The 12,503-nt window shown below is 33.2% G+C and overlaps 1 protein-coding gene across 2 annotated transcripts in view; it reads right to left on the bottom strand.

Moving 5' to 3' along the window:
- Positions 1–265: 265 nt before the first annotated feature.
- Positions 266–12,503, bottom strand: part of LOC130449402 (receptor-type tyrosine-protein phosphatase kappa) — a 59,572-nt gene continuing 47,334 nt past the window's right edge. For both annotated transcript variants that reach the window (XM_056787207.1, XM_056787215.1), the window contains exons 6-16: positions 12,139–12,273; positions 11,944–12,081; positions 9,308–9,471; positions 8,445–8,580; positions 7,054–7,303; positions 5,413–5,489; positions 3,766–3,897; positions 2,536–2,664; positions 2,256–2,443; positions 1,869–2,004; positions 266–602 (exon numbers count right to left, since the gene is read on the bottom strand). In XM_056787207.1, coding sequence (XP_056643185.1) covers positions 510–602; positions 1,869–2,004; positions 2,256–2,443; positions 2,536–2,664; positions 3,766–3,897; positions 5,413–5,489; positions 7,054–7,303; positions 8,445–8,580; positions 9,308–9,471; positions 11,944–12,081; positions 12,139–12,273 — 1,578 coding nt within the window. In that variant the 3' untranslated portion in view covers positions 266–509. The remainder of the gene's footprint in view (positions 603–1,868; positions 2,005–2,255; positions 2,444–2,535; positions 2,665–3,765; positions 3,898–5,412; positions 5,490–7,053; positions 7,304–8,444; positions 8,581–9,307; positions 9,472–11,943; positions 12,082–12,138; positions 12,274–12,503) is intronic.

Raw genomic sequence — 12,503 nt, 5'->3', positions numbered from 1 at the left:
AAAATTGTAGTAGTAGTTATGATGTAAGAATTTCAAGCTAAGCTACTGAAATCATGAGGACTCTGTAACTGGACCACTAGCTGCAAATGATTTTCAACCAAAGTAGCTTTGATGGATTAACACAGTGTAATTCTTTGTACAAGCTACAGTCTTTATCCTTATAAATATTTCAATATAAATGTAGCAACTACAAGACTTGAAGTTTTTTCCTTATAATAAGTTTTAGGTTCATTGGTTTCAAGTATGTAGGGAAGATAAATAAAAATTCAATTCAAATATTTTAATCATAATAAATATAAACATTTAGTGCTTAATTTGGTTTAACAGAAATAAGGCAAATTTAAAACCTCAGTTTGTGCCATATATATTTATAAAGTACAAATGCATATATAAAGCTGGACCTCTTTTGGACACAATATTTCAGTTATATTCGATACGTTTTCTCTTTATTTCCTTCTTGGTGTGTTTTCATGAGACATCCGTGGTTCTATTCGACTGTAAGAATCCAATTATTTCTGCTTCGAGCCCATTTCTTCAAGATCCTTTTGCAAGTAGTGTAGGACGTAATGGAGGACTACATCATAACAGTATTTATACTCAGTCTAAAACAAGAAGAAGAACAAATTAAGTAAGCAGAAATAAAAACAAAAAAGTGTACAGGAGAGGCACTTCATTTGAATCTTACGTATTTCTATAGGTAGAAAGAGTAACAAAAACTATGTATAGTCATCAATCAAGTTTGATTAGAATGAAGATACGAGGTGTGATCGAAATATATGGTGAATTATCTCACTAAAAACAAAGATAAAAAGTCAGATTATACAAAGGTTAAAGTTACATTGTAGCCTTGGCTTCTAAAGTATAAAGGCACTAGAAGATTTGAATTAATCTTGTTCAAAATATTCCTTTGGGTATTTAGTGCTACCTCTAATAACAGCTTCCAATTGCTTTATCGTGGATCAAATAAGTTTCTTTACTTAATTATGTTTGAGGCTATTCTATTTTTCAATGAGCGCCTTTTTGAGGTCTGATTTCGTGGCTGGTGCAGGGTTTCTAGCCTGAACTTTCCTCTTAATTTAATTAATGCTCGATATGAATCAAGTTAAGGGCTACGTGTTCGCAATTTTAACATCCTGTAAATACTGCCTTGAACAAATCCTGCAAATATCTTCTATATATCAATTATATATCTACCACCACTTTCAATAAAAACCAACTCTGTTTTTACTTCCATTGAAAAGCCCCCAAAAACCATTCAGGAACCTTCTCCAAAAGACACGTTTTCTTATGCAAAAATGCGTCAATCTTTCTCTAGGTCTTCTGTCGACTCAACCTCGTCTATCGCTACCATACAGGCACCATCTGCTTTTGGATGAGGAGAGAACGGAGCCCTAGCGTTCTCCATTCAATTAACGTGTTGTGCAAATAGTAAACGAGTTGCTCGGTGGGCTGGGCTTAATTTGGTGCCAGTAGACCTTTTTGGCTTGAAGTTAGCTGCCTTAAGTCTTCTGCTGACTATCCAGGCACTCATAGTCACTCATCGCGTTTCTCTGATCTCTTGTTGGACTTGAATACCAATGAGGGCCCGATCTCGCTTCTTCTTCGGGAATTGCGTCTTCGATGAAAGTTAGTTCGTGTAGTCGTGTTCCAGTTTTTTTTGTTAACGAGTGTACTTTATCGTGACCTTCAGCTGAGGTGTATAATATTTAACAGCAACAATGAAATTTAACAGGTGACTTACGAGCATTTTGACTCTAAAGATGCATCGTATTTAAATTGTTGCATAGAAGCTTTAGTCAGACGTTCTCAAAAGTGCGTGGAACATATCGATTCAGTTCTTTGTACTCAAGCTTGTTTCTTATACTTACAATATTCTCAATCAGTTGAGGTCGGTGTCTTCGGACGGTCCTAACTGCTTGAAATACATCTACTTCACCATGTTGTATGACTTGTTCTATACAAGCGTTTGCTGCACAATATATTCCACATCTGCCTCTGCCATCCCTTAAACATAACTCAACAATGAATTGATTTGTATTAGGATATATATTAGTAAAACACGAAAAATAAAATAAATAACTAATTTGTTTGTTTTTATTTTTTATATAAATCTTTAGTGTATTTTTGTTAGTTTTTTCCATATTTTTGTAATAAAAAGACAAAATTTAAAAATTAAAATGGGTAGTAGCGTCGCGCACATAACCTAGAAATTCGATTTTTTGAACATTGAAACGTTATTAAAAAAAATTACGTACGGTGAAACTACACATACAGGTCCATAGTCCGATCTTTGCCTCCATTTTTCAACAATATTCATAAGTTCTACGAGGGAATTCGTCGAAGTAGGCACTTTATGACCCATAGGCCAACAAGTCAACTGGAACAGTTGAATTTTCTTTGGAGGAGCTTTAACACCTGCCATTAATTCTGTCAAGGAAACTATCTAAAAATTAAAAAAAAATGATGATGATTATGTAGAAAAAGATGGAGTTCGTATTAATTCTGAATTTATTATAACCTCATAAATAAACTCACTTTTTTATTAATTTGGAAAACAAAAGTTCTAATGTTTGGATAATGATTGTGTGATACATAATCTATGGTGAATACCGGACCATATTTCTTTGATGTTTTATATTCTGGCCAAAACGTTGGAAACTGTTGCTAAAAATAAAAAAAAAACGTATTATTTGCGTTTAAATATTAACTCGCAACTATTCAAATACAAATAGAGATGAGTTCATCATATATCTCAAGTATGAATGTATAATATTTCTGATGTTTACAACATTCTCCGAAGTCTTCCTATCTCTAACCGCCATCTGTCTCTATTCCGTCTGTTAGTTTTCTTTTTTACATTTACTTATCCACGCCTCTTTCCAGCTTCTTCGTGGTCTAACTCTTCTTCTCGCATTGGTGTCTGTTGCCTTTCTTGTGGATTATCAACATCATAGAAATGTTCGTATAGTGTCTCTGTTTCAATTAGTTCGCCAGGATAATCGCCTGGTTTGGGAAATTTTCCGTTTTTCGGGGACCTAAATACTTCCTCGATTTCTTTTTGATTAACCCTTAGTGCGGACGAAACTATATCTTTTTTCTATGTTGATTTCTGCTCTGTTTTTAATTAATATACTCATAAAGTTTTGTTCCCACTTTTGTCTTCCTATATAAGTCATTCATATCAAAAGTTTCTAGCTTTCTGAGCTTCTTTCCCTTCCCAAGTAGATATTTAGTTTCTGAGAGTTCTCTCCCACAGCTCATTTTTCTTCTGGGTTATTTTTTTTACTATTGCTTCTTCGTTCTTTATTTTATCGCACTATTTTATCTATTTTGTTTTTCTATGATTTCCTCTTCTATTTCGTTATCCCACCACTATGGGTTACTCATTTATTCATTCGACTTTCTTATAACCTTCATACAAAAAATGAAAGACCTGAGAACGTGTAACATTCGATGTGAACTAAATTATTTTTAGGTTATTTTTAAAGGGTTTTCATTTTGAAATGGTCTCTATTTTCTATATAAAATAGTTAGAATTAAAGACAATACATGTAGGAGATAACTTAAGTCGATGATTAAAGTAAAAAATAATTAACGTTGCTGATTTTGCACCAAATCCACATTTTGTTTTATTGACTACAGGCTCCATTTTAATGTTATGAGATCAATAAAATGATTGTATCTATGTTAACATAGATATGATGGATGAAATCGATACATGGATGGTTGTGTGAAGTTGATAAGTGTTTTAAAATATATACTTACAGAATGTTGAGGAGGTACACACAATATAACCACAGCTGAACAATCATAATCATATACCAACGACCAGAATTCTCCACACGTTGATTTAATCGGCCATTCGGTTACTATATACTCCTTCGGTTTGGTATAACCCTGAAATGGGAATGGATTCAGTATATAAGATGTACGAGTCCAATAAGAGAGCAAGAATAATTTTTAATCGTCAATACATTCTCCTTTTAAGTGTAGACACTTAGTTCAGCGATGCTTTAATCTTTCTAATACTTCGTTAGAAGAAAATATTTCTTTTACAAAAGAAAATTTGAGGTTAGGAAAAAAGAAGAAGTTGCTGGGATCGCTTTTTTTGCAAATTCACCAGGTTCGCCTTTTGTAAACTACTGTTTTGACTGTTTTTTTCATTTCATGAGTGAGGTAGTGGGCCCAGGTTTCAATAAACGCTGGGAAAGGTTCATCGGATGTACTTTTGGTTCAAAGCGAGCGAACGCGGCACCCAACGCGCTGATATCTAACGCAAGCGTAATTTAGTCAGTATAATGGCAAATGCGTTATTTTGATATACTTATATCCTTTCCAATGGCCAACCAGTATTATTTGATGAATTTCCTCGATAGTTATAGCAGTTTTTGTCCCTCCGAACGCTCGGCGTCAGTCTAGCTCATACGGACATGTTTGAATTTAGTTACCCAAACTACTTTTAGATTAGTCAACGTATTGCCTTTCAAAAACAAATATTTCATGACATTTAGATTCGATTCGATCAAACTAAACCATTAAAATGGCTGAAATCTCAGTGAAAACTATTCCCACCAAATATTTTATTCAAAATACTTTCCCACCGATATTAGTGGAAGACTAGATAAATTACATAATATGCAGTATCTAGGCTCATTATGACTGTCCTGGAGCAGAGTTTAATACTTAAATCTGCGAATTTTGTGAGCTTTCATTAACTACATTTGTAAATTGAGTTTACTTGATCTATATTGTTGTTATTAATATGATTACTTTTGATCATATATGGGGTCTTGTTTTATATTTTGCCACTTTTTTTGTTTTTTGCGTTCGAATTATTCTTAAAGCAAAATGGTATTCCATATTTGCTATTTTACTCTTAAAAAAATATTACATTTTTTGACAAACCACGTATACGACTGCTAAACTTGATATCTGATGACTGCGTCTTTGGTTTAAGACCATGCAGTATTTTTTATAAAGAATAAATTTATTCGTAGTATTTATAATAGATAAGTTTTCTATATGTCGCGAGCTCACGTAGTACATTTCATCGTTCTATGAGAGAAAAGTGTTTAATCGCGTCGAAAATCGTATAAAATCATCGCAAGAAACTTACAAGATCAATGTTTCAAGTATACTCAAATAGCACTCGTATGACAAAACGTTCTGAGTACGTTCACCATTAAAAATGTCAAATGTCAATGTCAGATATGACATTTTCACGTCAATGTTGCCATATCTCTAAACTTGAGTAGCAACCCTTGTATTATTGTGAAATTACCACGATTTTCCTTTCTATAACTATGACGCGTTTATTTTGAATAACGAATAATCCAAGTAGAAGAAATTCATTGTTTCTTATCGAAGCAAATTTACTTTTAAGTTTATTTTATATGTTTAAGAGGTACTCACATCTACAAATACTGCATTGATGTAGTCTGTGTAACTGTTTCCTTGGAATGATGTCAGGTACGGTCGAAAGTTGTCAGCTGAAAATTGAGAAAACCAAATTTTGTCAAATGTAAAGTGGAACGGTTATATGTCACATTAAATCAAATATTTTTGCTTCTTCTCCAAAATAATCAGTGGACACTATCTATACCATTGGAGAATATTTGAAAATAAAAACAAAATTAGAAGAACAAAAAATTCATTCTTGTTCAAACATAAAATGACGTAATCGTATTAAACCTACTAAAGATCATTATTTTTCTCATTTTTCTTTTATTCGGTTTTATGAATAATTAAATTCTCCCTAATAACTTAACGTTCCATAATATGAACGATAGTTACAGAAGGAAATGGATTTAGAGTTGTGTAATTAATTCTAATCTCATCTCTCGGCTTTCTCATGGGTGTAGTAGATACGAGCGTCAGAGAGTCGCCGTTGGTAAACTGGTCGCCAAGATCACCAGCTTAACTAATTAGAACAAGAATTGTAGAATATAACATGGAAAAAAAAATGTGTAGCCGTGAAAATTACAGTATTTGTTCAGAATTCCATGCTCTTTCAGAAAATCAAAAAATTAGAAAAATCACACGACAGTATTTTTTTCTAGAGCTGTCGAAGCTTAATTCTCGGAAAATTTCCATTGACAATTACTTTTGATCGATTATGGGTGTCTTTAGATGAGGTAGTTGGCATTACAAGATGGAGGACTGCGGGGACTTTCCCGACTTGGAAAGCGAAAAGTTTATAGCGCTGTCAAAATTTTGCTCTTTTGAGTTCGCTGGCCAAATTGACTGATTTTTCTATCTAGTTTTCTGGAGCTGGAGTCGTATGCAACGTCGCATGGGTATTTATTTCATGAAAAGCACAGAATATAACTTAATCATTCTGAAAGTTAAAAAACAAGTAGTCCCTTCCGACTTTTTTTAGATAAATCTATTCATTGGTACTGTTTTCACATACGATAATCCTTGACGCAGCATACCAATAAATCAATAAAAGAGAAGGTGGATGATCAGGATATTCGTCATAGTTCTATTTTTTTACGTAGAAGCAGTTGATTTCGGTGCAGTAACCATAGACCTTGGTGCATGTCCAGCGACCCATCTTGAGGAGGCACTGAGGCGCAGTTGGGTCCACCGATGGTACAGGAATATGGCAATTTCCTTTCGCCTTCCTTTCTGCCGATTGAGGGTTATTGAGCGTCAGAATTAGGGCAGCGCGCTGTCTTTTGTATACTCAATACCTTTCTGCAGCGTACTCTGGCTCAGCGCTGCTGGCTACGGTGGAAATAATCATACTGACACTCCTTTCGCTGACAGAGAGCAACGAGAAAAAAGAAGAAATCGGTGTCCGTGGCAACTACACTTCATACTTTACTTTCTTTGCCAGCACTATCAGTTATCGGCGCCACTCTCTGTCTGAAGCACCTGGAGCCCTGTAAGTATTGGAATCAAGAAGAGAAGGGGGTGGAATAGCCAATGGAAAAACGTTTATGTCCTGAGGGCCTCTAAATATGGAAATATGGTAGAAGTATGTACAGTTTTACAAGTCTCATTGTGTATACTTCGAATATATATAAGATGTAAAAGATGTTTACTCACGAGGAACAATCAAAACATCTCTATTTTTCTTTCTGTTGTCTCCCCTATGTCCCCCAGCGCAATCCCCTATCGTAAATCTCGGCGTCTGTTTGCAAATTAGCATGTATTCTCTTTGATATTCGTTGAGCTTCGTCAAAGGGTTTTTCTGAGATTTTTGTTTTAGTCGAGGAGATAATTCGCTTACAGGAAACCAAGAATTACCACAAGTCACGTGCTCTTCAAGAGTGTCGTATATAAATTTATATTGATCCTGCAAAAACAGAAAATTATTTACAATGAACAATATAAATATATAAATACTGATGATGAAATGTACTGGGATTTTATGCAAAAAGTTCGGTGTGTATTCAGTTGATGACGTGGAAATAATACTGTGACTTAAAAAAATTCCAATACCACCCTGTATATATGAAATAACAGAATTAATAAACGAGATAATCCAACAGGAGAAAATACCTGAAGACTGGAACCTAACATTATACTGTATACATATAAAAGTGGCAACGTCGCAACAAATGAAATTGTAAAAACTACCGTGAAATAATTAGCAAAAATAATGACTAGATTAATATAGAAAAAGCTAAGAAATGAGGTGGAAAACACTTTAGTGGCTTTAGAAGTTGAAGAAGCACCAACGACTTGATATTTACAATTGTAGTGAGAACTAAAACTAAAAATAAGGAAATTTATTTATGTTTTCTAGATTTGGACACAGCCTTTGATTAAGTAAAGAGAAAATATTTATATTTAAAATACTTGACCATAATATAAACCAGAAGACGATAAAAATGATAAAAACGATGTAAAAAATATGGTACAAGCAAAAAACGAAGAATTTATAGGTATTAAATAAAGATGAAACAATGAAATAAAAACGTTGGAGAATAGTAGATGATAATTATAGAAGTAAACCAAAAAAACATGGATAAAAAAGAAAAAGAAGCCATGGAGAAAAAAGTATATATCAGAATCATCAATCAAATAAACATACATCGTAATCTGGTTTGATATTAAATAAAAAAATTATATCTTATTATTATATCAATCTCTTTTGAAGTCTTAACACATAATCAATTTTTTTTTCTATTATCACCTTACCATTTGTTTTAAATCACTTACCACCAAGCCATTTTCTTATAATTTGGAACAGAAAGTATATCCAATGAAAGCATTGTCGTAGTGCAAAAAACACTTCTCTTAAATAAATGCTGTATTTCATTTGCGAGTTTGATGTAAAATTCTACATTTGACATCATAAATTTCTTCATCAGAAAAGTCAAAGTACCGATATTCCAAAATATTTTCCGGAGTATTGAGCAACTACTAGACGTGATAGAGCTTATTGGAGAACTATGAGGGATCTTCTAGTAGATACATTAAAGTGGACTTACCACATTATCGACCAGTCCTTTCCGTGATTGTCTAAGCTTTTTTAGATATCCGAATACGTCAAACTTGTCTTCCTCTTCGGCCAGTTCCATATTAGCATCAACCGATAAATACACACCAGATCTACCACCTCCGTCACTAAAATGAAATGATAATATAATATTTAGGGATGATAATGTAGGTCATAACTCACGCAGATAATGTTTGGAGCATTGTACAATGCTGTAATTCATCAAGTGAGTTATAACCATTACCGTAAGTTTCATACTAAACATTATTTTCATTATTTCATAGTTACTTATAACAAGATTTTGTTTATTAAATTAACTGAATATGAGGAACTGAATTATGAAAGTTTATCGTTTTTTTCTTTTGTTTGTTGCATATATGTTATTAATGTACATTATTCTTTTTCAGAATCATCAACTTCATCATCAACGTCCTCCCAAAGGTATATATAGCCTCAGTTTCGTCAATTGTTTCTTCAAATGGATAAACTTTTCCTTTCTTTCTTATTTTTTACCACAGCTATTGCTTGGTGCGATGTTTTCCATCTTTTTTCCAATATTTATATCATTTATTTTTAGATTTTCTTCGGTCTACCTCTTTACATTGATCCTGTTTCCTAAATAGAACTATTCGTCATTATAGTCCAAACTATCTCTGTTTCTAATTCAGTATTCACTTTTTAACCCCTTCATCTCCTTTGCTTGTATTCTGTTTTTTGTTCTATTCGTTAGTACCCAGCTCACTAGGTCTCATACACAGTCATTTTGGTTTTCTTCTTTTTTCTAGACATAATTCAGTTTCGAAGCACCAATCCACTCATACTAAAACTAGAATATTAGATCAACAATTTACTTACTTGCAGTGCACCACCATAGGACCGGCTTCATTAGATTTTATCACATGTCCTACTACTGCCCTGACTCGTCTTCTAAATTCTAATAGAGCGTTCGTAAACGGACAAGAATGACTATGCCATTGGGTATAGTGAAATTGAAGTAAAGTTCGCTCTTCCGTGATACTCTACAAATATAATCAAAACATATATTATGAGGTTAAGTTAGGAAGTTGTTTTAATTTATATCAACTCTTTGTGATAATTTCTCGCAACTTTTGTACAGCACGTTCATTAACAGCTTCTAGAAGATACCATAACAATAATATAGTTCCAGAATCAAATAATTGTATGAATATTTATTCGAAAAGCGACCAGTGTTAGCAAGAATCGTGTAGAAATTGATATGATTACAGAATTTATGAGACTTGACGAATATTACAGAATTCTATTGAGACGTATGGCAAGGACTACTGAACCTAGTGATGTTTTTGCATACGAAATGGCAGCCGTTAATCAGAAAAAAATCCACAGCTAAGTCTTAGAACACTAGAGCCATGTAGTTTAATTAGAGCCATTGCTTTTATCAAAAATAGCACGAGAATTTTTAACTCCATAGATTTTGATTACGCCAGAAGGTTACAAAAGTTTTTTTCCACGTAAAACCTTTAAACATCATATTATTAGAAGGGCACCCACAGGAACACTTGGTTTTGTAACTTCTATAGTTTGGAGGAATTACGAATTATTCCCAGAAGTTATGAAACACTTTGTGAAGCACTAGACTTGGCTAAAACTCCAGGAGTTCTCAGTTTAACATGGCATCCACATACATCTCATTAACAACGATTGGATACAGGAGTTTTAGGGGTCTTCCAAAGTTGTGGTCATAGATCCATGGAATTAGAAATATTATTAAGAAAATAGGGATCTTTACCAGAAGCATTTTCCCTGTAGCCGACTTTCTGTATTAGAAGAAATCTTTAAATGTAGAGCAGGCTACAATAGATTGTATCCAGATTATTGATCCACAACCACCACCATCACGTGAATGAACACCTGAATTGATACTAAGCATGACTTGTAGAATCAAGAAAAAAATGATTTCGCTGGCCTTGGGGAAATCTCGGTTGGACTCGAAAAAATTTAAGAAAACCTAAGAATTTTGCTCGAAGTATCATTATCAAAAGCACAACGAAAAAATAAGAAGTTGAAATGAAAAAAACTGCTGTTGAAAAAAGCGGGAATTAAGGAAAATTAATTGAGGAAAACTGCCAAGAAAAGTAATTATATATAGCTAGACATTGGTCTGTCCGACATCTCAGAAGATGATACTGATTGGGAAGCAGAATCTGATGAAGTAATTACTGAGGAAAATAAACTAGAAAGGTGATCAGAAGAATATGACAGTTTTCTACAAAAAAGCAAAAGATTTTTTGTGTGAGAGAAATTCTAAGAGATAAAAATGAAGATAATGAATATTCAGTAAATTTTTTCACTGAACAAACCCCAATTATTTTTCAATTCTTTATATGTTCTATGAACATGATCGTTTTCGAGACAACTCTATATGTGTTCGCTTCTTTTTGAAATGAAAATTCGATGATTAAAATGAACATTTATCCCGTGGCAAGATGGCAAGTATGCCACTGAAAATGTGAGTGATCTGCAGCAGATCATATAGAAGTGTATTTAAATATTAACTTAGGGCAAACTTTTTTATTCAACGCACACGAGCGTGAATGATTCTTCTCAAATCCCTTTTCATTGGCTATGCATTGAGCTTTCAACATTCCCTGATTGCTACCGTCGACTCCCTTTCAATGTTCCACGATTCAGGGAAAAAAGGAAAATAATTCATCAAGTAGAAATTCCAATCTAAATGAAAGATGGCGAGCTATTTATCCGAGTAATCTCATTTGAATCTATAAATTGAATTGATCCATACGTTATTGAAATACTTGGAAGTCATTAAAATGTAATAATAAAATAAATCCACTCGAAAAGTTGATAATAAAATACGTATCTTTGTTTTTAGCGATAATTGGATAATAGTACAAGGGTAGAAAACCCCAAAACTCGATTTTACGCATTGAAAGTATTGACAAAGTTTTTTTTTTGGGGTTAAAAGGGTGGCCTGCTATTGAATGTTTCGCACAAAATACCAGATCATCAACGCTATCTTCATCTGGGAATCAAGTTAAGCTTCAGTATAATGTATTATTTTTGGTGGAGATAATATAGTTAATTCAAGGTGAAAAGTAGATACCGATTGGTTTTATTCAAGAAATATGTGAAAGGATTAAGTTAACTCGTAGATGTTGTAGGAATCAACAAAAACTATGTGAATGGTATAAAATAAACACCGTTATTCAATATTCTTTGTTCTTAATTTATTTCTGTTTAGCTATTTCTTTAAGGAATGGTCACTAAAAAATTTTTAACACTGTTAAGCTTGGATTAAAAGATGTCCAAATAAATTATCAAAACTCAGCGCGATTTTGGAATTAAATACATGGCATATTGCGAACACATTAATTTGGTTTCATTGTACATGTGATTAGACCAAGGATGGATGTTTTGAATCCGAATTCAAATATGTTTTGCTGTCAAATATCACTAAAACGTACATATCGAGGTAATATTTGAAAGAAACTTACGTTATCTTCTTTTTTGAACAATCTAAACGTTCTTATATGGAAATTGGCCAATTCCTCTTCTTCAAGTATTTCGATATTGATTCTTCCATAAGCTTCGACTATATCTTTAGATGCCGGCCAATACTGAACACACATAACCTGAAAAAAAATATTAGAAATAACATTTTTATTATATTATTGTGAAAGTTTACATACCCGAATGAAATCGAAGGTTTTTGTTAACATGACTATGCAACTAGCTTTCTCCTGCCATACCATTCGCCAAAAATCTGTCACTGTTTCCTCGGTTGGACCCTGTGTTACTATATACGCGTTAGGTTTCAATAAACTCTGGAAAATAAAATAAGATATTCCAAAAAAATCCACATCTCGATTTCAATTTAATAAACTCAAATTAAGAACATGAAGAAAGGAAGAAACTACAAAGCACAAGTCTCACTTTGGTATGTTTCATGAGACGTACGATAGAAGTTTTCTCATTTTGATATAGTTTCTCCAGAACGCAAAGAGTTATAACCGCTGTCTGCTTGTAGCACCTCGTTCAAAGAAGCTACAACTTC

Source organism: Diorhabda sublineata, chromosome 1, assembly GCF_026230105.1.
Source record: "Diorhabda sublineata isolate icDioSubl1.1 chromosome 1, icDioSubl1.1, whole genome shotgun sequence".
Classification (NCBI taxonomy): domain Eukaryota; kingdom Metazoa; phylum Arthropoda; class Insecta; order Coleoptera; family Chrysomelidae; genus Diorhabda; species Diorhabda sublineata.
This window is presented reverse-complemented; position numbering and strand designations above follow the sequence as displayed.